We start from the raw sequence: 25093 nt of genomic DNA, 5'->3' as shown, positions 1-25093 counted from the left end.
TAAGAAAAGCAGGATTTCTACCATATGTTGCACAGTCCTTGAAGCAAGGATTATATGTGATGGTTTATGTGTACATCTAGGGCTTTAGATGAGCAATGAAATCAAACTCCATTTTCCCAACAGCATTACGGCTTCAACATCTTTCTTAGCAAGGCAGCGGAAAACAATATGCTAGTGTTTTGACATCTTGTATTTGGGTAAAACTGCGAGAGAAGCCAATACCTTGAAAGGCTAAAGGAGAAGGACAATCTTTCCTACACCTTTACGGTTCCACTTGTGCTCCCGGTTAAAAGCCTCGTCTCACTTGCATCCAGTGCCACAGTGCTAAACTCAGCATCCCCATGACAACCAGTAAACGGTTTGATTTTCTGCCCACTGTCAGTCAGCAAGAAGATAACAGTAGATCCTGTGTTTGAGCTAATTACCTAGGGGAAAGCAGAAACTGTGATGAAATATAAAGGCTTGCTATATACGTCTTCATTACAATAATCTCATACATATGTGCTCTGAACTTACAAAACACTAAAATATGAAATGCAAATCACAGAGCAGTTGGCATTGATTTTTATTTCTTTCCCCCCTTTTCAATTCATTAAAAAGATTTCTGATCCCACACTATTAAAGCTCCTGGGAAGACAGCTGAGTCGCTCCTTTGGAGTCATCAGCAGGGGTGAAGCAGGGCATCACCACAAACACAGCCACACGCCGCTTACAGTCTGGGAAACACGTCTAACAGAAGCTGCTTGGTGGTTAGGTAGATCTTTCTTATTTCTCTTGGATGACTGACGCCTTGAGTAATGAATCACCAGCCCCTGGAAAGTGAAATTCAAGGAGACTGAGAAGACAGCAGCTGCATTGAGAATTCATCGGTAAGATCAGATTTACAAGTTAGGAGAAAGTTAATTTAAAATCCACCATGATTGTTTCTTTTCTGTGTTTTGGTCAGTGGACATGAACTTGCTCAAAAATGACAAACTTCTACTATCGTTTGCTGTAAACTTCCATCAGAGTCACGTCTGATCACCTTACTTCAATCCACGGTCAAGAAATCATCTTGCAATGCATCAGAAAGGGTCATTTCTAATTGTACTATCACAGTTATAGCTCTATTTTTATAAAATAAAACTGTGTCAGGCACTTGATACTTAAGAGGCATCACAGTGAGTCTTCTACGTGTCAGCTCACGACCGAGCCACTGCTTGTGTAAGGGTGCTTCACCCTTGCTCAGTGTTATTTTCATCTCATAAGTAAAACATACACACTGCACTGTTCATTGCAAAAATAACACAGGGAATTTTCCTGGAAGTAAATCCATAATACCTCCAAAATTCTTTTCACAAAAGTTTTCTCTCTATTTCTCTGAACTTTTAAAAGACAAGCCCTGTGTTTCTTCATAATGCAATCCAAACCTAAGAAGATATCCTGGTTCTCGCAGATAATGCATACAACTAAACTGGAGAAACCTTGTATCATAAACTCACGTTTGATCTTAACACTTAAGGCCATAAGTATAATACTAATCTATTCTAGCAACAACTGGTCAAAACTATCAGAAATATTTTCTTGTATACTTGTAAAAAAATTTCATTGAAGTGAGGCAGTGCGAAGCTGCCCTTTAGAAGGTCTTATTTAATTACTTAAACCTATTTGAGAAGCAATATACTTCATACTTACAAATTACAATGACTGCTTCTGCCCTTAAAAACATCTCAAGCAGAGCAAAAACTAAACTAAACTCTGATTATAAGCAAATTTCCTTTTAACATGAATATTGGTATTTTCTCATGCATTCTAAGCTCTCTGCCTATTATTGAAGGATACTGAGAGGGTACAGGTTGCTCAGAAACGAAAGGAAGGGGGAAAAAAAGATATTATCTCGTATATTAAGAAATTATGCACTCCCTCAAAAACATGCTGGTAAAGTTAAAGGGAAAAACAGAGCATGGGAGCTATCATGACTCACCACAGATCACTAACATCAGAAGGTTTTATCCATACATGCATATATATATATCGTGCTTTATGAGCAACTAGCAGAATCAAGAGCACTGAACAGTACAATCACACAAATATGAAAGGACAAACATTTTTTAAAAGTTAAAAAAATTAAATTTAAAAAAATCCAAGGCACCCTACAACAAGAAGCAGCTTGTCAGAATTAAAGATAATAAGAATTCATTCTGTAAGTGCATTAGGAATAAGAAGAAAACCAGAGAAAAAATATTGGTTCATTAGAGAGAGAGTAAGATTTTGGCAACACCAAGAAGGTCAAAGTGTTCAATGCATTATTTAATTAGTCTTATTAAAGATGTCAAGCAGGTAATTAACACCAATGACAGAAGGGTAAGAGCTCTCCCTGAAATAGGTCAGATCATAATCGGACAAGATGGATGTTTTCAAAGTCTACCAGCGAACCTCAAAATCTTAACGATTCTAATTGAGGAATCATGGAAAAAAGCACAATAGCAGGGAACTGGAAAAGGCAATTGGTTTCCCTGTCTGCTAGAAGAGGGAGAAAAGAGATGAGAAAAGAAAAACAAGACAGAATTACTTCCATTCCATTAAAAAAATAATCGGGAATAATATAATCATATTACTGGTAAGCAGCAAAGGGTAACAAGAGGTGAGCAGTGGCTATCACTCACTCGCCGAGAACAAAGCATATCTCATTTCCTTTCACAGCAACATAACAAAAGCAGTTAATTTCATCTATCTTGATTTTAGGCAGACATTCTCCTAATTAGTTGTCAAGATGAAACTATTACAGGAGAGAGGTAAAGCAGGTGGATAGTCGTGATCTACTGCCGAAGCGGGAGGGCGTGCTACGTCACCGCGTGTCAGCCGGTGGGCAGAGGTCTGGCTCCCGTCGGTGACTTCATTTACCATCTGGATGATGGGAGGGATCTGGTGACATGGATCTGGGAGGTACTACCTGCCAGTGGAGACAGAATTCGAAATAATGATCATTTTAGCTGTTACAAAATCCAGACGTTAAGGATATATTTACATATCTGCAAGACTTGTGAAGTATTAGAACTGGTAAGGCTTCCCCTGCAATACCAGTCCAGTGCTGGAGAGAGGTCCAGAGAAGATATGGGTCAAGGAGAGCATCAAGGCATAGGTATGTGATTATTTTAGCACAGAGGGAACTGAGGAAAGAGATGATAACAATCTCCAATTACCTGGAGGCTCTTGCACCATGAGAAGGGAATCACCTGTTCTCCGTGACCATGGGATGATAGGCAAGGGTTGGGGACTTCAAATTGCAGGAAGAAAAATCTACTTAGACATTAGAAAAAGCTTTTTAAAAGCTTTTTTTTTTTTCTTCAGGAGAACATCCTATGTCTACAATAAATTATTTGAGGAATGAATGAAGACTCCATTACCAGAAGTTTTTAATACGTTAGAACAACTTTTAATGGCACAGGGCTGCCTCCCGAGACCCCACTTCTCCTCTGTGGCCAGCGTCCAACAGGCAGAGGCTTATGATCAACTCATCCAAGGTAATTTAAATAAGGAACGAGAGAGAGAATTTCATATCTAGTGATAAAGAAAGCGGGGGGGGGGGGGGATGGGGGGACACACAGATAAATTAAAAGAACTGACATCAAGAAATGTAAGCTCTGTTGCTGACTATGTCACGATTGTCAGATAAAGGCACACAGACCCAGAAAATGTGGCTGTACCCCAATACGAGAGAAAGTCAGAAAGGTGGGGAAATTGGTTTAGGGCTGGACAGTTATGGTTACAGCTCCAGACAACTTCTAGAAGCTAAAGTTTCATTATTGCTCTTGCGAGATTTGATTACCAAAGCAGTAAAATTCAAGATTTACTTGACCTCACAAGCATTTCATAGCAAAGTTAGCAGACCGGTTACTTCTGTGAAGGCTTACCTATTCAAGCTTACCCATGGCCAGTGTGGGAACAGTTCAGGGTACGATCACTTGGGAAGGTGAAGGTAGCATTGAATTTAGCATTACATTCTACGCTTTGCTTCCTAGCTTTCACAAAGACCAGTTTTCTGGATGAGAGGTTATAAGAGGGTTTTTCCCCCCCTTTCAAACAATTTCAAATAGGTATTTTTATTAATACATTTATTGGTAATTGCAAACAGTTTTCAGCGTATAGCTGCATAGTTAAGTCTTGCCTTTTAAACCAGGCAGAGAGAATCCTAACTGAATAACTCAGTTTTTGCAGCTGAGTTTTTTGCAACCCTCCGCACGTGGTGGCACTGTTCCAGCATGAGAAGAAATGAACTTTCCAATAATACAATTCTATAGCTATCAATGGGTGATATTGAACATGCCAAGCTTAATAGACGTACTTACTGGAAGACCAATGCTGCTCATTTCAGGAAAATCAGCATCTCAAATTGAATGAGTAGAAAACTAAATAGCGGAGGGGAAAATAAAGCACAGGGCAGGGGATATCAAAGGCCCGTACACCAGTGAAAGTGAAGATGTACATTCACAGCCCAGAAAACACAAGTTTCACAGGTACCTGCCCTAGATGTACCCATCATCTTCATATCCAAGCATGGCTCCAGATACTAAAAAGCAAAACTAGCTTTAGTAATTACAAACACAAGCCGCAGGGCAAGAAATCAGGTTTAAATCTAGACACTAACTACTCTAAATATCTGAAGGAAATAAATCTGTAATCTAGATCACATCCATTTATAGATGCGAGACAGATTTGCTCTATGGAAGAGGCTGATTCATCTAAATAGACTACCAGACTTGTATTTTAAGCTTTTCTGAGATGATTCTGTTCTCCTTCACATGGGTATTACTTTATTACAAGCATTCTTGAAGAAATGTTTAATTTCAGAAAAATGAACTAAAAATTCAACATCTCATGTCAAATCCATGATGCCCATTGCAGCCAGAATTAGCTGTGGTATTTAAGCATCTATTCCAAATCACCATGCAGCAACATCTTGTTTTTCTCTGAGCCTCTCCAGTAGTTATGTGAAGTGCTATATGCAGAAATAAGAGGGAGATTGATAAATAGTACACAGCAAGCAAAAAGATTTCTAACAACCAATAACCACCATTTTTTCCCAGCTTCAAACAGAGACTTTTTCAAATTTTAAATTTAGGCTTAATTTCACAAGGGAATACTCTTGACAGAAAGCCCAGACTATTCAAGCAGTAGGTGTTTGCATTTGGCAAGGGCAAGATTTTTTCCATGAGTTTCGTATATAGCGATATTGTAGAATCCTGAAGTTAAAAGTAGGCTTTCTCCCATTCACAGGTATCAAGTTCGCCATTACTCCTGTTTTAAGCACGACAAAGATGCAGTAAGAGGGCCAAAGAATCTAAAGAGATTGAGATGAAGAACCGTCACTCAGCCCAGCACCGACACAGGTCTCCAAGTCAAGGGCTGCTCGGTGCTGCTGCGTTGGTATCGCCTTCTCGGCAGCATTTTGTATCACAGATTACTGTCTGTTTGGGTATTTAACTTGTCAGGGTTACATCAGAACAAATTGATCATCCGAATTCAGGCATACATCTAACTTTTGAATACCGCTACCAAAAAAATCCTTATAGATGTTTTTGTCCCCAAAATAAAAGCATCCAGTGATGCTGCTGTCTTAAGGGAATTAGTCATCCTTTCCTTTTGATTCTGATTTTGTGGCTCACAGAGCCTTCAATTTCAACAGCTAAACTGAAAACATATGTACCTGGAAAACAGTGTTCCTCTTGCTAAGTAACACTTTATTAATGACAAAATTAATTTTATACTTAATATTCCAAATCCCTTTGAAGCCTTAAACAGAAAACATACTGGAATTGGTCCACTGCCCAGGGAACTTCTGCTACTGCCACGATAAATGCAGTAGAGTAGTATAGGAAGCGTTTTATAGCATTAGAGTAGTAAAAGAAGAACTTTTAGTCAATTATAAATGGGAGAGTATTTGCGCTGGCAAAATACAACAGTCATCGCTGAAAACCAAGCAGGATACCAGTGCTAAAGACTCAGCTTTTTCTGTAACTTCTTCAGCCATTGCACGGAGTTAGGCTTACCTACCATAGCTGAAAATCATTCCCTTCAGTAGCCCATTTACCCCAACATCAAGTCCTGTATCTCCTCCTTATCTGCTCAAACACTGACTGTCCTGGTTTCAGCTGAGCTAGAGTTAATTTTCTTTATAGTGGCTGGTATGGGGCTGTGTTTTGGATTTGTGCTGGAAACAGTGTTGATAACACAGGGAGGTTTCAGTTGTTGCTGCACTGGTCAAGGACTTTTCAGCTCCCCATGCTCTGCCAGGGGCACAAGAAGCTGGGAGGGGGCACAGCCGGGACAGCTGACCCCAGCTGCCCAAAGGGACATTCCACACCATACGCCGTCATGCTCAGCACAGAAAGCTGGGGAAGAAGAAGGAAGGGGGGACGTTGGGAGTGATGGCGTTTGTCTTCCCAAGTCACCGTTACGCGGGATGGAGCCCTGCTTTCCTGGAGATGGCTGAACTCCTGCCTGCCCACGGGAAGGAGCGCATGAATTCCTTGCTTTGCTTTGCTTGTGTGCGCGGCTTTTGCTTTCCCTATTAAACTGTCTTTATCTCAGCCCACGAGTTTTCTCACTTTTACTCTTCTGATTCTCTCTCCCATCCCACCCGGGGGGGGGGATCAAGCGGCTGGGGGGGACTGAGTTGCCGGCTGGGGCTAAACCACGACACTGACTTAGTTCGTATACATGTTCCTATAAGGTCTCGCAGAAGGTTGCTACTACCTCTTCTGGCTCTATGCCTGCACCCGTGTTTTTCTGTTACGGCATGATGCATCTATACTGAGCCAGAGACAAACAATTTTCCGCTTACATGCTAGCACGTGACATTTTGATTCAGCTTCCCAAGACAGGAAAAAACTCTCAAATACTGATCTCACCTTCAGAGCCTGATTCAACTACAAACTACACTTGAAAATTACAGATTTGAAGTGCACCAAAAGCTATTTGGGAAAGACAATTCAGCCTACAATTTACCAGCATAAGCTCCAATGATTCTAAAAGCTGTTTTAGCACTGAGTGATGGCTGACAAAAAAAACTGGGAAGGGATAATTGCTAACCATACAGGCTCCTTTGAAGAGATTGCATTAGCGTCCCCATTAATGAAACAGCAAAGTAACTTCTCGTAAACAGAGTTTAAAATAATCTTAACTTCTCTTAAGCTTTAGGAGATATGTTTAGGAAACATTTGTTGCTTTAACCTGAAAACACTCTGTCCAGAGGGAGAGGATTCTGAACTGTGCTTTCAGGTGGGCACAGATAGATGGCTTTGACAGCAAGCTAGATCACTGGCTGCTTTTCTTTGCTTTTTTTTTTTGTTTTTCTTTCTTAATCAGATTGTAGCATTGCTGCCACGCTATAAACATTCATTTGCACCAAACAAAGTGACGAAAAAAGTCATGATGCTCCATATCAGAACACAATATGCTCTAAGGTTTGCATCTCAAGCAGTAGATAAAAGATGCTGTTTGGGCTGGGCTCTAGAAAACCTTATCAGAGGCGTTTCCCTGTATAGAAACCATAGCTCTTCATTGAGATGCAGGTAGTGCTTCGATACCAAAGACTGCAGTGCATCATTAAAGTACTGTGAAGACAAACAACACTCATGCTGCATACCAAGTGGTATTACATTTAACTGAATCATTTTAGTATGATACATCCAGGTCTGCCACTGTGAGCCACTTGTGTAAAACGTGCTGGCAGAAATGGATCCGCACTAATTACATTTCATGCATATTTCAGAATTAACCTCAGGGATACGGAAAGGTGGCAATAAAGAAGAATTTTATAACTAAGTTCATTTGCAATTGGCAGCCACATGAAGACTAGCTTTCCTCAGAGATAACCCTAGAACATCTCGGATCAGGAGTTTTATTTCTATTATGGTTGTTTCACTGAAGCACAGGACTCATGAAGATTTTGTATCTCTTTGAAACACTGAGCCTCTGTCAGAAACTAAACTGCTTTCAAATATGAAAGGCTGGAGGACTTCAGCTAGTGTGCCAGTGCCACAAAAATTTAGAAGCAGACTACCCATATTTCTCTCCAGGGAGTGTCACAAAACATCACAATTAGGCTACATCAGTATGAGATAATTTCCGATCCAAAGTAAAGGGTTGTTCTTTTCATCCCTCTGAACTTTCTGAAATCTCTTCCAAGGACACACGTTCAAACTTTTTTTCAGGGAAATGCAGAAAGGTCGGTTTGCCTTTTTCCTTTACCTGCTTCAAGCCTGAATTGCACAGGACACAGCCAACAGCTTTCCCGCTGCCTCTGACCCTTCTACTAGTTTCCTGCTCCATTTCCAGTATCATCAGTTCATTATCAAGTGAGATAAAGGGGCATCTCTGAGCTTCATTAAAATACAGAGAAGAATGGGATTTCAGATCTCTGGGAACAAGGCAGCAATCTTCTGGATGCGCAGCTGATGCTGAATGCCCCAGATCCTCAGCACCTGTGAACATAATAGAGAAATCACCAATTATCTCCGGTTTTTGCTTCGGAATGGGATTCAGAAATGAATAGCTCGCACTGCAGAAGGTCTGCCTTGCTTATTATTTTCCTCATTTACCACTAAACACACTTTGATTTGCTTTATAGAGAGTTGTCAACCACCATTTTCCATTATTATTTGTTTTGTATCAATAGCCAGAGCCCTGTTGTACTATCATTCATTGCCTGAATACACAATATATTCCAGTGATATCCTGTTCCTACTCCGGCACGTTCCATTTTGTGGCTTTCACATTCCTTTACAAAAGATTTTACATTTGTTGTGTGGAGCTGCAGAGAGGTGACTGGTGATACACGTGGTTGTGAGGCTGGGCAGCGAGGACGCCTGAAACAAAGTGCCTAGTGCACGGCTGCCTGCAGTCGCAGGGGAATCATCTCCATGATCCCAGTGAGCCCTTCTTTCCAGTCATCTCTTCTGGAGACACAGTCTTTGTCTAGGCAGGCTTATGTCCTGCATGTTCAAGGGGGGGGAAAAAGCAAACAGGTGATATATCCAAGGTCACAAAGTAGATAAAGGGCACGGTTTGCGATCAGTCGCGTTTCTGATCTCAATACAATGTCTCAGCTAATGAATCACGCTCATTTTCTTTTCCACAGTTCGTGCCTTTCTCGTTTGATGCGTCTGCATTGAAACGTATTTGTTTTATCATCAGGCAAATGAGAGGAAGCAAAGCCATTATGTCTAAAACCTCTTGCTCTCGCACGCAGAAAGAAATTAGAGTTATCAGAGAAAAGCTGAAACATCAGCATTGGCAGAGCTACGTTTTGCAAGGGTCTCCAAAGACCTGGAAATATTATACACGAGCTCTGCAGCCAGTAAGGCCGGTTAGGAAGCGATACGGTAAAAATCTCCTGTGGAATCGCACAGGGGCTGATGCAAGAGACTAGCGGCTTAGACAGAAATATCATGGTCTGCTGTGCACGTAAATGAATAGGCAATTTCTAAACCAATATTTACTTGGTATGTTGTAAAGGGCTTTTAATAAGTCTATGGCAGTAACTGCTACAGATCATAGGAAATTGCCTGTTCTGCAGGGACGACAGGGGTCCATTCTTTGTAGCATTCCTGAAAACATACAGCTGCAAGATACCAGTAACTAAATGCAGGCACGTCATCGACATGCAGGCTCCTTCAAACAGGGTTCGCCAGGCATTTTCCCTGGATCCCTTTCTGCAAGAGCCCATCCAGAAGAGGCAGAGATTTTACTTAATGAACTATTCCATTTCTCAGAAAATGAGCAGATGACACCCTTGATATATTATCTTAAAATCTAAACATTTATCATAGTGGTAATCATGCATAATGTTTTTTCTTTTAATGCCATCTTCAATTACCTGAAATTTCACCAAACTTATTTTCCAAACGGAATCTTCTCTTTTTGCAAGCTGATTTGTCTTTTGAAGTCACAGCCACCATTTAACTGATGCAATAATTCACTCTGATGGGTAATATGCATACAGGTAAAAGAAATATTGGTACAATACACAATCATAGCCATCATAATAAATCATGGTAAATGAGTAGAGAGAATTAATCTTAACATTTTTTACATAACAGTTAAGATGGGTTGAGAGTGAAAAGCAAGAGCATAAACTCCTTGGGCAATTCTGAAACACATAGTTGTAAATGAGACTCTCTCTCTCTCTCCACACCAGCACTAGTATATTAATAACACTGGTTGCACGTGAAATAAATGCATTTAATGAAGAACTATATGCAACTATGGAAAAAAAAAACTTCGAGAAATTCACCCATACAGAACTAGGCACAGAATTAAGAAAGATATTAAACTTCACCTGCGGGCTGATACCAAGACCATTGAAGAAGCTCCCCACGTTACAATGAACTGCATTTACCTTGAGTAAGTCCCAGAGATGTTGGATCCTGCAAGGTCCCCAGCGCTCATGCTTCAATTCAAGACTGCTCACATGCCAAGTGTGTTTCTGGACACCCGGCAGGGTTCTTAGCATGTATCAGATGATGCTATAGAGAGCAAGGACATGTATTGACAACATGCTGGATAACGTACATTTAATCCTGTGAGGTATTCAGTGGCATCAAGCCTTACGGACTCAAAGTTGTAGGAGAGCCTCTGGTTCAGAATGGACCAAGAAAGGAATCCACTGTGGTGAAACACACTGCACTGCTATGCAGTACATATAGCTTATACGGATCCATATGGAACGAGTGAATGACTGTGAACCACTACTTCTAAACCATTGCCGCTTCTTTCTAAAGACAGTTCTGAAGTGATTTCTCATAAGTGACCTCAATTTTGTCCATGCCACTAGGTGAGTTATTCTTCACTCAAAGTAAAACTGGTATCTAACGTTTGCAATATACACTAATTATTCTTCCACAAATACACAGTTACTCTACAGTATGATGATGATGGGATCAAAAAGCGTAACTACCTGAGAAATCCCCATGTTATTTTTTCTAGTTAAAACCCAAATGCATTTTTAATTTTTGCTCTGCAGTCCATAGGGGAAGACAAATGAGGAAGTTTAAAAGCCTGACTGTTGCTCGAGGACTTGCATCTGCAAGGTTCTAAGTGGCATTTATGAGAAGTTGCGTTTCACGAGTTTGGTAATTTGCAGTTTGTTACAAAGACATAAACTCATTTCTGACTAAATTGTACTGTAAGTCATACTCCTCGGAGAACGTCTGACTAAAAGGTGATGTTAAAGTAATTTCCATAACATCAAACTATGCGACAAATTAAAAACTTCATAGAGGAGAAAACTGGAGAAAAGGAGCAGGCTGAGATGGAACGAATTGCTTTATGATAGTACTCAAAAGGGGAAAACCTCAGTATTGCTCTGAAAACTGCAATGCTAAATCTGTTTTAAAAAGCACAGCATTTGATTTTCAGCTGTTTGACAGTGACTGACTTCATTCCTAGAAATAGCTTTTCAGCAGCGTCCAGATACTCGCCAAAATGTTCTCCAAGGAGCAGACTCCTGGCAGGTAGACACCAGCACAGCCTCCGTGCTTTGGGAGTTTCATTGCACAGGGATCTGGCCCCCAAAGTTATCTTATAATAAGCAAGATGAAAAATAATTCTCACATCCTAAGTAGAGGTTTGAATCTGCACGTGGTCTGGCAATCATAACAGCTCACTGCACTAATGTGACATTCTGAGGGGAAAGATCATTTGATCGTTCAAGAAAAAAAATTTGCAGCCTTCCTCTTAAGAACTAGCTGATCATTCAAACAAGGAAACTAGAGCAGTGAAGAAAATAACTTGTACCTGCCAAAGAAAGACCTAACTTGAGGAGGAAAAAAGAAAAAAAAAGTTCTGTCAACCTTGAAATTTCAAATCAGGACATTTATCAAGGTAGTTGCACCAACTGCAGCACGGAGATCCCGTCTTATTAACAATCCCTGTCTGGCAGGTCTTCATGGTTTAGTATCGCTGCGGTGGCTATTTTCCTTAATGAGACAGAAGGGGGTTTTCTTATGAGAGATTGAAAGACCTAGATGTGTACAACTTGGGTATGTGACAAATAAGGGGGTGCCAAAGTGTGAGAGTCATTGAAGGTAGCCAACGTAAATAGAAGAAACTATTTAGTGTAGTACAATGATTATAAATGTGAGGAATGGTATGCAGCTAGGATGAGGGTAATTTATCCTGAATATTAGAAAAAGCTCTCACAGTGAGACTGAAATCATGTTCTGTGCTGTCAAGGGAATGGACTAAGTGACATGAGAGGGTTTTTTCCTCCTGTAATTTCCATCATCTTCTCATTCAGTGATATATTTCCTTCCTACCTTTGCATTTCATTCGGGTCATGCATAGGTACAGTACTAGAACAAACCTCCTCAGCCGGCAGGTCGAAACCTGTGATGCCGTGAGCAATATATTATAAAGTCTTTCCAGAAATTTAATAATCTCACACTCAAATGCAGAAATGCCAATCGGATATTTTCTTGTTTGATAGTTTGTATTTTCTTCTTACAGTTCCCACTGGACAGCTGTACTAAAACTAGCTGCCCTAATGATAATTGCCTACCTAAATCATTCAAGGCCAATTTATACATGTTCTTGTGCCAGTACTGTCCTTTCACCTGACTACAGTTTTTCCACCCCATTTATTACCCTAAAATATATATGAACGCCATCACAACCTCCTCAGCCTAGAAAGACTTACCAAAAACCTCTAAGTTTACAAAAAACTAAACACTCCCTGCAAACGATTATGATGAGAAGAATGAGGAGTCTGCCTTCTCATTTACTCAATGAGATATTTTTCATTTTAAACTGAATTAAAAGTTATTATAGAGTTCTTATCAAAATATAATTGTGACATTATGTTTAAAGTGCTAATGAGTGTCCAAACATTAGTATCTCCAAATGTTAGAATGACTTCATGCTGATCATAAGCTTTATATCAAAGCTCGTACGTAGCAGCGCTCCTGTACAAGTACGCCAGTACAGTCTGTACCGAGAAAAGTTCTGCTGGAATTTGGGTTACAGAAGCCAATCTGTTTACTTGCAAAAACAACAGCTACAGAAGAGCCACCGCAAAGAAAAAATAACGCATTCAATAACTTGCATATCCCTCTAACAAAATGGATTATACAGAAACTTCCATGAGTCAGTTACCGGTTGTTGCTACCAACTGGTAGTAGCATGTCTGATTGCTACAGGGATCTGCTCTAATCTCTTCTCAGTTGATCCCTTTCATCCTGGAGACTCAAAAAGGGCAAGAAAGTAACTACAGCGTGTCTTCTGTTGCTCACATATCTAAAATTGTCTTTACCAAGGAGCCAAAACAGCTTTATTCAGAGTTGTATCCATGCCACCAGTTCTTAAAGATCCCAAAATATCTTGATTGTTATAGTCTTTAAAATAACCCATCTGTAGTTTTTAATTATCAGCACAAAATAAAACACATCCAAGTAATAATTCGTCAGCCTTGTCTTTAAATATATAGAGAGCTCTGAAGTTGACACAAAAGTGTTCAGACTCAGAAGACCTGTCCTGATCTCACCATAAACATTGAAAGGCTGTGCCAACATGCAATAATGATGCAGTAAGATCATTATTTGAAAAAAAATAAGAGGCATATATATATTTTGAACTTTAGACAGAACTGATAGTTCTGGAGACTTCCCTGACATTCAGGGATGAGTTTATTCCACTGTAAGGGATGAAGCATATATGCCACCACTTGCTATAATCCACAACTGTAATGACAAGAGTGAATTTAATACATTCTATTTAGCTAAAAAAAAAAAAGGTAATTCCAATACTTTTCAATTCCCTGGGTAATATACAGTGGTACTGCCTTCTCTGTGGGCCAGTCACTCTGCTGAAACTCCGAAAGGTGTAAATTAATTCCAGTTCTAATGAGGGGTTTGGTCTTTTTTGAGCTTTGGACACCTGAGACCACATGCTTATTTCAGATGATCTACTGAATAGCTGTCAGATGGTAACCATTTTGGGTTGCTGGGCTCAACCCGATCTGGTAAAACTGGCTGGAAGCTTCTGTATCTTAGGAGTAGCCTCCTAAGCAATAACCCTACAGCACATATTTTACCTCGATTTCTTCAGTTGTCCTTTACTAGCAAGAAGTATGTACTTACTTTGGGCAGGGGGTAAGGGGAGGGTGGTGGAGAATGAAGTTAGGAATACAATCCCATCTCTTCATGACAAATTCCTGTCTATACTAGTAAATGCCGACTCTTTCATTTTTATGTTAAATAAAAATATGAGAAAAAGTGAAATTCAGCTTCATAATACTTGTGTAGAAAAATCACAACTAATTGCTGTATCAATTCTATTAATTTTTTCTTATTGCTATTTCTGCTAATCTATATTTTACATTATCATGATCGTTTAGACTGCAAATGATATACTTGAAGAATAGCTTATTTCACTCATGAGAATGAGGAGCTCTGCTTTATGAAATGTAAATATGTAAATGTATATATGAAATGTAAATATATGTAAATGTAAATATATTAAATATATTTTAAGGTGCTAAGCAATCCACACTAAATGCTTTGCCAGTGGAACAGTAAGAGCAGAGACAGAATAACTCACATCGTGTCTTGGTGGCTGAAACCTGAAGTCAAAAGGAAACAAAACAAAATAATTTTTATCATCATGATGTATAAAAAGTCTTCAAGCCAAATCATGACTTTTCTCCTACTAGAAATGTTTTAATTCAGACTTAAAAAAAAAAAAACAATGCCTAAAAATTAAATTTCTAAATGTAACATTTTAAATAGGGTAAAACTTTCTTTTGCAAGTGTTGAGATAAGTAATCTTGATTTTTTAAAAAATAATATTCCCCCCCCATTTTTATTTTGCTAGTTAAGTACAAACTTTGATCCATTTTTACAGCTATTTTCAATCAGTCCAAAGTGGCACTTTTTATTCCAAAAGAATTTTGTGGTCGAAGAAGTTCACTTAGCTTTCCATGAGAATGGTGCTTCACTACATCCATTCAATATATCATCACACACTCCAGGTCACAACCCCTTTCCAAGCAATTTACAATTTATAAGACCTCTATAGAACGGTAAAGGGAATTGCCGTTGTCTTACACCCCTGTAGTACAGCATATACACATACACAATGAGTTTACGCTATCCAGGTGCTTAAGCATTTACGCCAATAGGATCACCAGCACTATCTCTAGCTAGCTGCAGCCAAGTTATTCACTTAGAAATTAAGAAAAGCCCAAACATCCCCCCCGCCACACACATGCACACCAAAAAATAAATTAAAAAGAAACTACAGTGTTCAAGGAAGGGGAGAAGCAAATTCCTGGCCCCAACCAGTGGCCAGCAAAAGCATGTGATGGCTACAGTGCAAATATTTGTGTGGCAGGCAGTCGCTCAATAGCCTTTAACCCGCTTCCCTTAGGTATAGATAAGCCTCAGGTATTTATAGACTTTATCTAATTTCCTGTCCCCAGACTCTCCCGCTCAGTTACACAATGTCTTCCAAGAACTCGAATTCCACCTTAAGGCCATTTAGGTTCTTTTTCCTTATAAGATGTTCAGAAGAACACACAACTTCTTCCTCAAATAAGGAGGAAACCCCACTTTCAGTAGCTAACAACTGTAGTCGTCATACAGTCATAATAATTCAACCATGCAACCATATCAGCTTCTAGCTGAAGCAATTCTCTTTTTATTTATCCCAAATATTTAAGTAGAGATTCATAATCTCTCTTCTGACCTTGATTAGATTTTGAACAAGCCAAACCCTTAATCTCTCTTCACAAAAAGATTAATCAATTCCCTTGATCTTCTTAACTGCACTTCTCTGGTTGTGTTTCCATTCAAGGCAATCTTTCTGAACAGAGGTAGCCAGAACCATACATGCACTTTTCAAGTCATCTTGCCATTGTCCATTATAATTATAAAATACTTCCCTGACTCAGAGTGTTGGGGATGCTTCATCTACTCGGTTTCAGGAGAATAATCATGGGATGCTTTCTCATGGCTCTCACACTGGTGACCACAATCGTTCTTCAATCAAGATATACCCCTGAGATGTTCTGCATGTAACCAATCTGCCTAGACTCACTGAGATATGAAAAAAAAAAAATCTGCCTCTTTTCCAGCATGGGACTCTCAAAATATCATCTTCAGGTCTACCAGTGGTCAGGCTGCTTAGAAGTGTTACTCTGTAGTAAAGAGAAAAAATAGTAATTCTTAGTTATGACACACATACTACATCAAGAAAGTATTAGGGCAATGATTTCCCAAGATATGCACCACAGTTTCATTTTTATTTTCAATAGACACGGTATTTAAGCCTTGATTAGGCAAAACCAAACAACTTGGCATATCGTAAGCACATATTTAACTACAAAGACAGTATATGCCAAAACATCTTCAGAGTTGAGTCCATAAATCTAACCTACAAGGGTGCTTAATGTAAAAACATTTTCTTCTACCCCTTCTGACACCACCATCTTCCTCTCATTTTCCTCTTTTTCCATTCCATACTTCTTTGGTCGACTTGTCTCAATTACAAAATGTAATTTTTAAATGAATTTTTAAAATTAATTTGTACAGCAGAATCGCTGCTGTCTCTGGCGAATAGCCTCTGAAGCAAAAGATTAGATATATTGTTCTAACACAGCCAATTTGCCCTGCTCTCCACTGTTTTCACCCTGGTATCAGCACGTAACGCTAGCCAAGGATTAGGAAGAGGTAGAGCGTATGACCACACTACAGCTTGAAGTCAAAGGTCAGTGTTGTGATTTGGCTTCAGTTGGCAACCAACGCCCACCCAGCCGCTCACTCAGCCTCCTCCCTGGTGGGATGGGGGAGAGAATTAGAAAAACAAAAGCAAGAAAAAAAACTCATGAGTTGAGATAAAGACAGTTTAATAATTGGGGGAAAAAAAATTGTAATGAAAAGGAAGACAACAAGAGAGAGGACCAAAACCCAGGGAAAAAACAAGCAAGTGATGCAACCACTCGCCCGCCAACCATGCCCAGCCCGTCCCCGAGCAGCAATCGCTCCTCCCCGGCCAACTCCCCCAGTTTCTATACTGGGCATGAGGCCATATGGTATGGAATAGCCCTTGGGCCAGTGTGGGTCAGCTGTCCTGGCTGTGCCCCCTCCCAGCTCCTTGTGCACCCGGCAGGGCATGGGGAGCTGAAAAGTCCTTGACTGGTGTAAGCACTGCTCAGCAACAACTAAACCATCACTGTGTTATCACATTATTCTCATGCTAAATCCAAAACACAGCACTATAGCAGCTACTGGGAAGAAAATTAACTCTGTCCCAGCTGAAACCAGGACAGTCAGTCTGTTTCCCACCGCCACCACAGCAAGGGTTTTTTTATTATTATTATTATTTTTATAAAATGTGATGCTGCAAGTTATATTACTTTTGCGTGATTTTTCTGTGACATTCTGTCCTAACAGTCTTTATGACTGAAATCAAACCGTAAGACTTTTTCCCCTTACAGAGGCAGGCTGGTCTATAAAGAAGTGACACAATTCAATAGTTTGGACAAAAGAAACCTAGTTTCTACTTACATTATGCCAGTAATCTTTGGCAAAACTCTTTCCTTTCCTTTTCTGTGAGTCATAGTGTTTTGAACTCCAAGCTCTTTCACCCCTAATTTGTCTTGTATCTGCACAAAATGAAGCGTAACAAGACCCCACTCTGAACTCACAACTTTCAGTATACAGTACAATAAATAATGCTGTATTTCTGGAATAAGTTTGAAATAGAGACCACCTAGGAATAATTTTTCATAAAGATTAAGAGTTCCTACTGTATTCTCAAAATAGAAAAGATGCTAAAGAAGACATTTTGCTCAAGCTCTCGATCTTTAGAAAAAAGATGAAGCTCAGAAATTCTATCTGTGCCATAAAGAAAACCTATTTAACCATATAGGGAGGGTGGGTAAGACCCCCTTTTCAGTTCCCATTCCTCTCTTTGGCAAAAGGGAGCCAGCACATTATAGGGCAGCCCCAAACGCCTTGCATCTGGAATAAGCAGACATCTCAGCCAGCATTATCTTGGAGGAAGATGTGTGTTCGGGTCCTTACTGACGGCACCTCTTGAAGCCAGGAGAGGAAGGGACGCGGGCAGTAGCAAGCGGTGGCTGCGAGATGTCCAAATAACGTCACAGCCCAGAGAGCAGCACAGAGCTGCAGGGAACCGTAGGTCAGTTCCACCTGGCACCTCTGCAGGTACTGCAGTGAGGAATGAACAATTTAAGATACCTTAGCATTTTCCCGCTCCGGGAAGGAAACATGCAGTAGACATTTTAATGAGATAGTAAAGATTTTCACCTTCCACACAACCATTTTCTACAAATTATGACTATTCTCCCCCAGTATTTGCTTCTCTGATTTTCTTCTGGCAATATAATCCATGCAGAAAATTATCTGAGCTCTTTAGCTGAAAGGTACTGACTTATTTATTTTACCTCAATTCTAAAATATTTAGAGGATACCATCTAGCTTTTGAATGTTCCCATACTTTAAGTGATTTGCTTTTGTTCACATTAAAATGTTTCTCATTCTAAAGACTATGCAGCTCTCATTCTAAAGACTATGCAATTATTAAAATGTGACAGACTCACTGGCTTGCAAATCCTTCCTTTATGCTTGGGAAATTTTATTATTATTACAGTAATGTAGCTGAGATCAGGGCCCCATTGTGTGTACTCCTTAAATAATGAACAGGGAACTGAGGCACAGAGAAATTAAACACGTTGATCGAGGTCAGACAAAGGTTAGGATTGCTGGAGCTACAGCCACCGATTGAGACAAGGCCACCCTTGTTCTCTGCCAGGCTTTGCTGTGGTATCAAAACTGCACCGAAACTAGAGATAAAACAACCGATCCACCGCTTTTAAGAAAAAGGGACCGCTTATGCCAGCCTTGAAGCAGAAATACGAGAAAAAACGAGACAAATGCATGCACAACTCCAGCATAGACTAGATACGCATGGCCCCACATCCCCATTCTTCCAGGCTCTGTCCCAGCTATTACTTTATCATGCCAGAACAGGTATGAATTCAAGCTTCCCACTAGGTTGAAGGGATGCTGGCTGGCAATTCACAGCAGACGCTTCCAGTTGTGTCACGTGCAACATAATACGATTTGCTGTCATTCATTTAAAATGGGAAATAAGTCTTGTGATGCCACAGATTTGCTGGCAGTGTCAAGATAAAAATGTTTGATTTTTGTCATTGAGAAGAGTTAAGAATGGGGACTAGTTATTCAGTGGGTGGTTAAAAGATATTTAAAAATAAATATAAAACCTCTTTAAGTGCCACACTTATGGCAATTCTGACTTGGGAATTGAATACTGTAGCACAAAGGAAGGACTTTTCACAATAAGCAAACTGGCCCTCTAACAACAGTGATCCTTGGAAAAAGGAAACCAAATCCTCTCTGCACCTGCAAGTGATACTGGATTTGCTTTTCCTTTTCAACTTAGAGTTACCTATTGAGTGATATTCTACGCATTGGGAAAAAGTTGATATACTTTGGATATAGAGTTATATAGTGCTTGCAAAACAAAGATAGAGCTTTATTAACTACAGGCATACCAACACTATGTTTACACTAGGAAACAATTGTTGTGAGGTTGCGAAGAAGCGGTAGCAGGAGTTACAGTCGTGCTAAAGCCAGTGCAGATTTCCCTACACGCCAACACTTTCCTACAGAAACAGGCTTCCAACTCTGCCACGTCTGGAAATCGTTTAATACTGACTAAGGCAGCTCTCAGGAATAATGTTCCAGTGTCACGCTTTTTGTAAGGAAAATTTCAATCCTTATTTTAATACCGAATTACGGAGTTTCAAACATTGTCTTTCTAGTTTTCAAGTTCCATTCCCGATAGCATGAATTCTTTTGTCCAACTTTGAGTTCTTTCACCGAGACCTATCAGCAGAAAAGCAGCCTTTTACCGCAGAGACTGAAAGACAAAGAATTTTAAGCATATCACCTGAGAGACATAGATTGTGTGTTGGATTTCTGAACTCTAATAGCTCCAGGATGAAATTAATACAAAATTATCTCTTTGGTTTCTGTTGCTAATTCAGCTACAAAAATCTGAGATACGCAGCAGCTTTTACAACTCCTTTGCTTCATGGGAAGGAGAGATCATTTCAGCAAAGCAGCAACAGTCTTGCAATTGATCCTGAACATAACCACCCAAAACAGGTAAACTCTCCGCACATTAAACTATGCTAATACACTATAGTCTACAATGGGTATACCATCTAGTTAAGACTCTACCAACAGTAGAGTAAAAGGCAATTAGAAGAGAAGCAATGCCATCCCAACAACCAGTAAGCGTATACAGTATACATAACCAAAAATCTTATCCAGCTTCCACGTGGTGAGTAGCCGCACATTCATGAATTTAGATGGAAACATCTTTAGACATTATATAAAGGTATAACTACCTTGAAATCATCATCCCCTGACCCCCCCTCCCCAAAAAAATAAAACCCACAAGACTAACACTCACCACTTTGGATAATTTTCAGAGGTCAAGAAAACAAATGTAAAGTCCAGATTTTTCATTCATTTCTACCACATTGTTCTCCTCCAAACAGCTTTTTGGAAATACAGAAGTGATGAGAAATTTTGCCTGCAAGGCACACAAGTAGCAGAAGGTTCAGGTTTTGAATTAGCTTTTAAAAAGTCAGAAAACCCACAAAGCTGCCAACTCCTAAAATTTAGTTCCAGGTACTTGATTCAGAGAGACGGGCCATCTAGAGATGAACAGAAGCAGCAGTAGTTTGCAGCTGGACCATTCCCCTAGTAAAATACGTTTACTTTAGGCATTTTTGATGATGAACTTTTCCACTTGTTCCTAAAGTTAGGCTCAAAGGACAGTGACTAATAGCTTGGAGAAGAACTGAAATTGGAGCTTGCAGTCTGAGCACACCAAATGAAGCCCAGTGACTGCTGCTATGAAAATAAATGGCAGTGTGTAGGTGTACCTTGTACAAATGAACTCCATCCATTTTAAGCAGCCTCAAAGACTACAGGAGCGGAAGAGTCTGGAAACAAATAAAAAGTCTGTGCTAAAAGTTATGCCCCTGAGCTAAGGCTGTTGCCTTGCACCGAACGGCACCAAACGGCAGAGCAGGGACCCAAGTGGACTCTCTAGTCCACCTGCCCTCAACCCTAGACCCAGAGACCACAGGTGCTTGCTCTAAACCCAAGAGCTATACTGAGACACAAATCTGTGGCCTGTAGAAATAAAGAATGATTTTGTACCAAAGCAATTAAATAAAGTCAGGAAGGTTTGCACCTGATTCTTCTTACATTTCAGAATTGCAATATATATATATATAACGTGGAGGAAGATGTGGTAGGCACTCATTGACTGTTTCAAGAATTGGAGGGGCTGTTGGTTTCCTCCCCAGGAAAGGCAGCATGAGAACACCAAGCATGTCCCCCTGGGCTCAGCGTCCTTGCAGATGAAGCACTGGTGCAAGGTTACACATCACACTTGACACCTCAGTAAATGAGAATTGGCCAAATGGCAGGTTTGATCTCTAATTATTCCAGTGCGTCAGCCTTGCTGTTTAATTTGTGTCTAACAGACATGATTACAACAGGTTTTTTTGCACCTCAGCTGTATTTTTCCTGTGCATTAGTCTGCTAATGCAAGTTGCTTCTGTATATTGGCAGAGAATTACAGCATTATTGCATGTTCATGAGAAAAAGCTCCAAAGAGAAAGAGGCCAACAGGCTGAACTTCACTTACTTTGGCATCGTCAGCAGTTGTTATTGCTTGTATTTCGTGATATAAAGGTCTCTTCTTAACGCTGGAAAGAAAAAAACCCATACTTAGCTTTTGTGTCTTGGTAATGTGGACATTTCTTTTCAAAGAGAAAAGAACATCTCCGTGCTCATTCAGGTATTTCTGATAGAAAATACCAACTTGCACAAGGTTTTACTGTTAAGTGTTTGCTTTGGTTTTGATATTTAAAACCATGTAAAAAACACAAGTAAAACTCAGCTCCAATTATATTTTCCTTTGCCCCTTAAACTTTGTAATTCCTATCAAATAGGCACAGATAGGATTTCCCCCCCCACTATCTGCAGCAGCCAAGGCTCTTTGTGAGGCTTCAGAGGAACCCGCCTTAAATTTGACTGTGCCAAGACTGATCAGCAGCACGGCTCCCTAAATACTAGCGTTAGGTTAACTGATCACAATTTGTCTACAGCTGTAGTGTCGCATGCATAGGAATTGTACTTAGATATAGCTATTTGCAGAGACTGTCTAGATTCAGAGGAAGCTTACAACTAGGATTGAGTTTTGCTTCTTAACCTTCATAGGCAATATTTATTATCCTTACTGCATTACATCCTCGATAGGAATTTCTGATCTCCCATTCCAAACCACTTAAGAAAATTCTGTTTGTCACTCATTAAGCAGATGTAGAAAACCACACAAAATTATTAATACCACATGGCTATGCAAACAGCAGGGGAAAATGGTTACCACATTTTCCTCGATAAGCAAGGCAAAATCCCTCCAATTAACATTTTAATTAGAAAATTCACTTACCATGAAAGTGTCCTGCATTTTCTTAAAGGTTATAACTCAGTCTGCTTTCAAATTCCGCCACAGCATTTTTCACTGTGGCTCTATCAGAGATTGGACACCCAGCAGCAAAAAGGGAGTTTAAGTGAATTATACTTGTAGCTCATACTTGATTCTCTTTATTTTAAAACTTCAGGCACTCAGGCTTCTATATTTCACCCATCACTTGTCCTTGGAGACTAACGCAGCTTGGGGGAAAAAAGCTATTACCTACTGCGAAAAGTATAGTAGTTACAATTATGAAACAATAAAACGTCAAAGACGTCTAATTTAGATATAGGGCTTTAAACTTTTTAGTTTAGCGAAATACTACAATGTATTCTCTAAAATCATTATATCCATCAGGTACAATGACCCCTTTGTGCTACCAAATGCAAATTCACATTCATACAGCAGATCTGAGTGTGCATTAGAAATCAGCAACTGAAAATCTGTTTTGCTTACCTTGTCACCAATAACGTGTTACTTAGTGCTGTAATTCCATGGCCTGCTTGAACACGCTTAGTAAGTAGGAACACTTTTGTCTCTAGGGTAAAAAGCGCTTAACATCCACAACAAGGCTCAGTCTTTTGCTTCCCTTCCTTTTGGTGCTCGCAAGTGTCACAGTCCCTGACAGTCCCTACAAAAACAACCGAACTTCCCTCCACGGCCTTTCTTTGGTTACTTGTTAAAAAAGGAAGCACCTATGAATCTTTAATAGCAAGAAACAAATTCCAAAGGAATGGCAATAGCAAAGTCTAACCAAAGACAGACTTTTAACTGAAATCTTCTGACCAAACTAATCTTTACCCAACAATGCACATTTTCTGGAACGGTAGACCCCTAAATTGCAAATTCTCACTGCATATGCTGCCAGATAAAGTCTTACTGATCTTAACGCAGTTTGACCTGTGATAAGCAGCACTGCAAAGTGGCAGAAAAGGGGAAGAGATTAAACCCTTTATCCTATAATTGTATACTCTGATGTTATCCAGGTATTATCATCACAGTCCAAGCTTTTCATGATGAGTGCAATGCAGGCACAAACAATTCTTGCACCTCAAACATTGCCAAGCTGCACTCCCCATCCTTACAGTGGGCATTGAAAAAGCCATGTACTTGCACAGATCTTGCAAAAATAGTTGTGAAGATGACACACAATATATGCTAAATTAGAGAAGAGAGTCACACATGACCACCTAGGAATCAATCCTGGTGTAAACGCCTATGAAGAGCTTTTCTCCCCCACGCTGCACGAGTCCTTGGCACGACAACGTGCTGCCTACAGACCCTGCAGCATGCACGTCCTGCTCCTGAGCTGTTACCACAGCCACATCTGAGTGACAGAGAAGGAGGAAAAGGCACAAATTAAGAAGTTATGGAGAAGATGCTTACACCATCCAGCAAGACAATTGCTATGCATTGTACCTAGTCAGAAGCATTTTGCATCGTCTCAGAAATCAAGCACTATGTCTACAAAACCATAACCAAGCTGACGCAGGAGAGAGGGACACAGAAGCTAAGGGACATCACCTCCACAGAAATCTCTAATGAGCCAAACCCTCTTCCTCCACCTTGGAGACACCATCTCCAATGAATTTTGTTGCAAAATTCAAGTTGGTGTTACAAGCATGAGGAAAAAATTGTTATTTCAGCCTCAATGGAGCAAATTTAGCACTGCCTATACCTCTACTCTTTCTAGAGAGGACCAAAAACCTTGGGATTGTGTATCTTTAAAAAGTGAAGCCCAAGATGGTATACAATTCATCCCGAGACTAAGTGAAGAAGAGGGGAAAAAGAACAATTGGTTGTGGACAAGGTTAGTGAATTCTTCATCATAAATTACATTTATGCAGCATATTAAACTCCAATATTTTAAGGTGGTTTTTTTTTTTCTTTCAGGCTGTTTTAAAATGACATCTACCAAGAGGAATGAGCACAAAGAAGCTGGCTTTAAAATAGAACTTGACAGATTTATGACCAACATTATAGAGTACTTTTTAACTTCTGCAACAGGAAGCCAAACTTGATGACCCAGGAGCATCTTTTCAGTCCTATTTTTTAGCACTAAGGTTGCTGCTAGGAAGTGGTTCTGTTCCTGAAGCACATTTTCTACTAGTCTCTTGAAAGCAACATCTGCCCAGAAGAGTATGAGGAATGAGGAAAACCAAAATGGTGGAGTGAAAAATGACAAAATGAACAAATGCACTGAATCGTTATGCAAAGCTAGAAGAGTTCCCACAGCTCACAAGTAGAAACTGCCTGCAAAACCTTTTTCAGAGGGCACTGGTTAGTCCTGTGGGAAGATGAGCCAGACGGAGCATGGCAAAGCAATATTCTCAATCGGAACAACCAGTGACTACGGCAAAGTGATAATCACTGCTGTGCCAAACGTGGTTGTTAGTATCTCACACATTAAGTTACATTTATTTGATCTCCCCTTCATAATGGAATCATCTAAAACTTAGATTCATGGCAAGCTTATCTAGATAAACTTTTCATTCCTCACCCAATTCAG

At 39.9% G+C, this 25093-nt stretch overlaps 1 protein-coding gene across 1 annotated transcript; it reads right to left on the bottom strand.

The window, feature by feature from the left end:
* Positions 1-633: 633 nt before the first annotated feature.
* WDR49 (WD repeat domain 49) lies at positions 634-10504 on the bottom strand. The gene is made up of 5 exons (XM_072868786.1): positions 10382-10504; positions 9860-9963; positions 8233-8465; positions 2766-2932; positions 634-812 (listed from the first exon to the last, which is right to left on the bottom strand). The coding sequence occupies exons 2-4, from the start codon at positions 9939-9941 to the stop codon at positions 2876-2878; spliced, it is 372 nt and encodes a 123-aa protein (XP_072724887.1). The 5' UTR covers positions 9942-9963; positions 10382-10504; the 3' UTR covers positions 634-812; positions 2766-2875.
* Positions 10505-25093: the final 14589 nt, after the last annotated feature.

Source organism: Ciconia boyciana, chromosome 7 (assembly GCF_034638445.1).
Source record: "Ciconia boyciana chromosome 7, ASM3463844v1, whole genome shotgun sequence".
Taxonomy (NCBI): Eukaryota; Metazoa; Chordata; class Aves; order Ciconiiformes; family Ciconiidae; genus Ciconia; species Ciconia boyciana.
This window is presented reverse-complemented; position numbering and strand designations above follow the sequence as displayed.

What these genes read in the sequence shown, in the direction of transcription:
- WDR49 (XM_072868786.1), bottom strand. Translation starts at nt 9,941, where the DNA reads ATGGTGGCTGTGACTTCAAAAGACAAATCAGCTTGCAAAAAGAGAAGA. An exon ending in TAAGTTTGGTGAAATTTCAG is followed by an intron (nt 8,466 to 9,859) that starts GTAATTGAAGAT and finishes TTATGTTCACAG; the next exon opens with GTGCTGAGGATCTGGGGCAT. An exon ending in GCAATTCAGGCTTGAAGCAG is followed by an intron (nt 2,933 to 8,232) that starts GTAAAGGAAAAA and finishes CTCCACTGGCAG; the next exon opens with GTAGTACCTCCCAGATCCAT.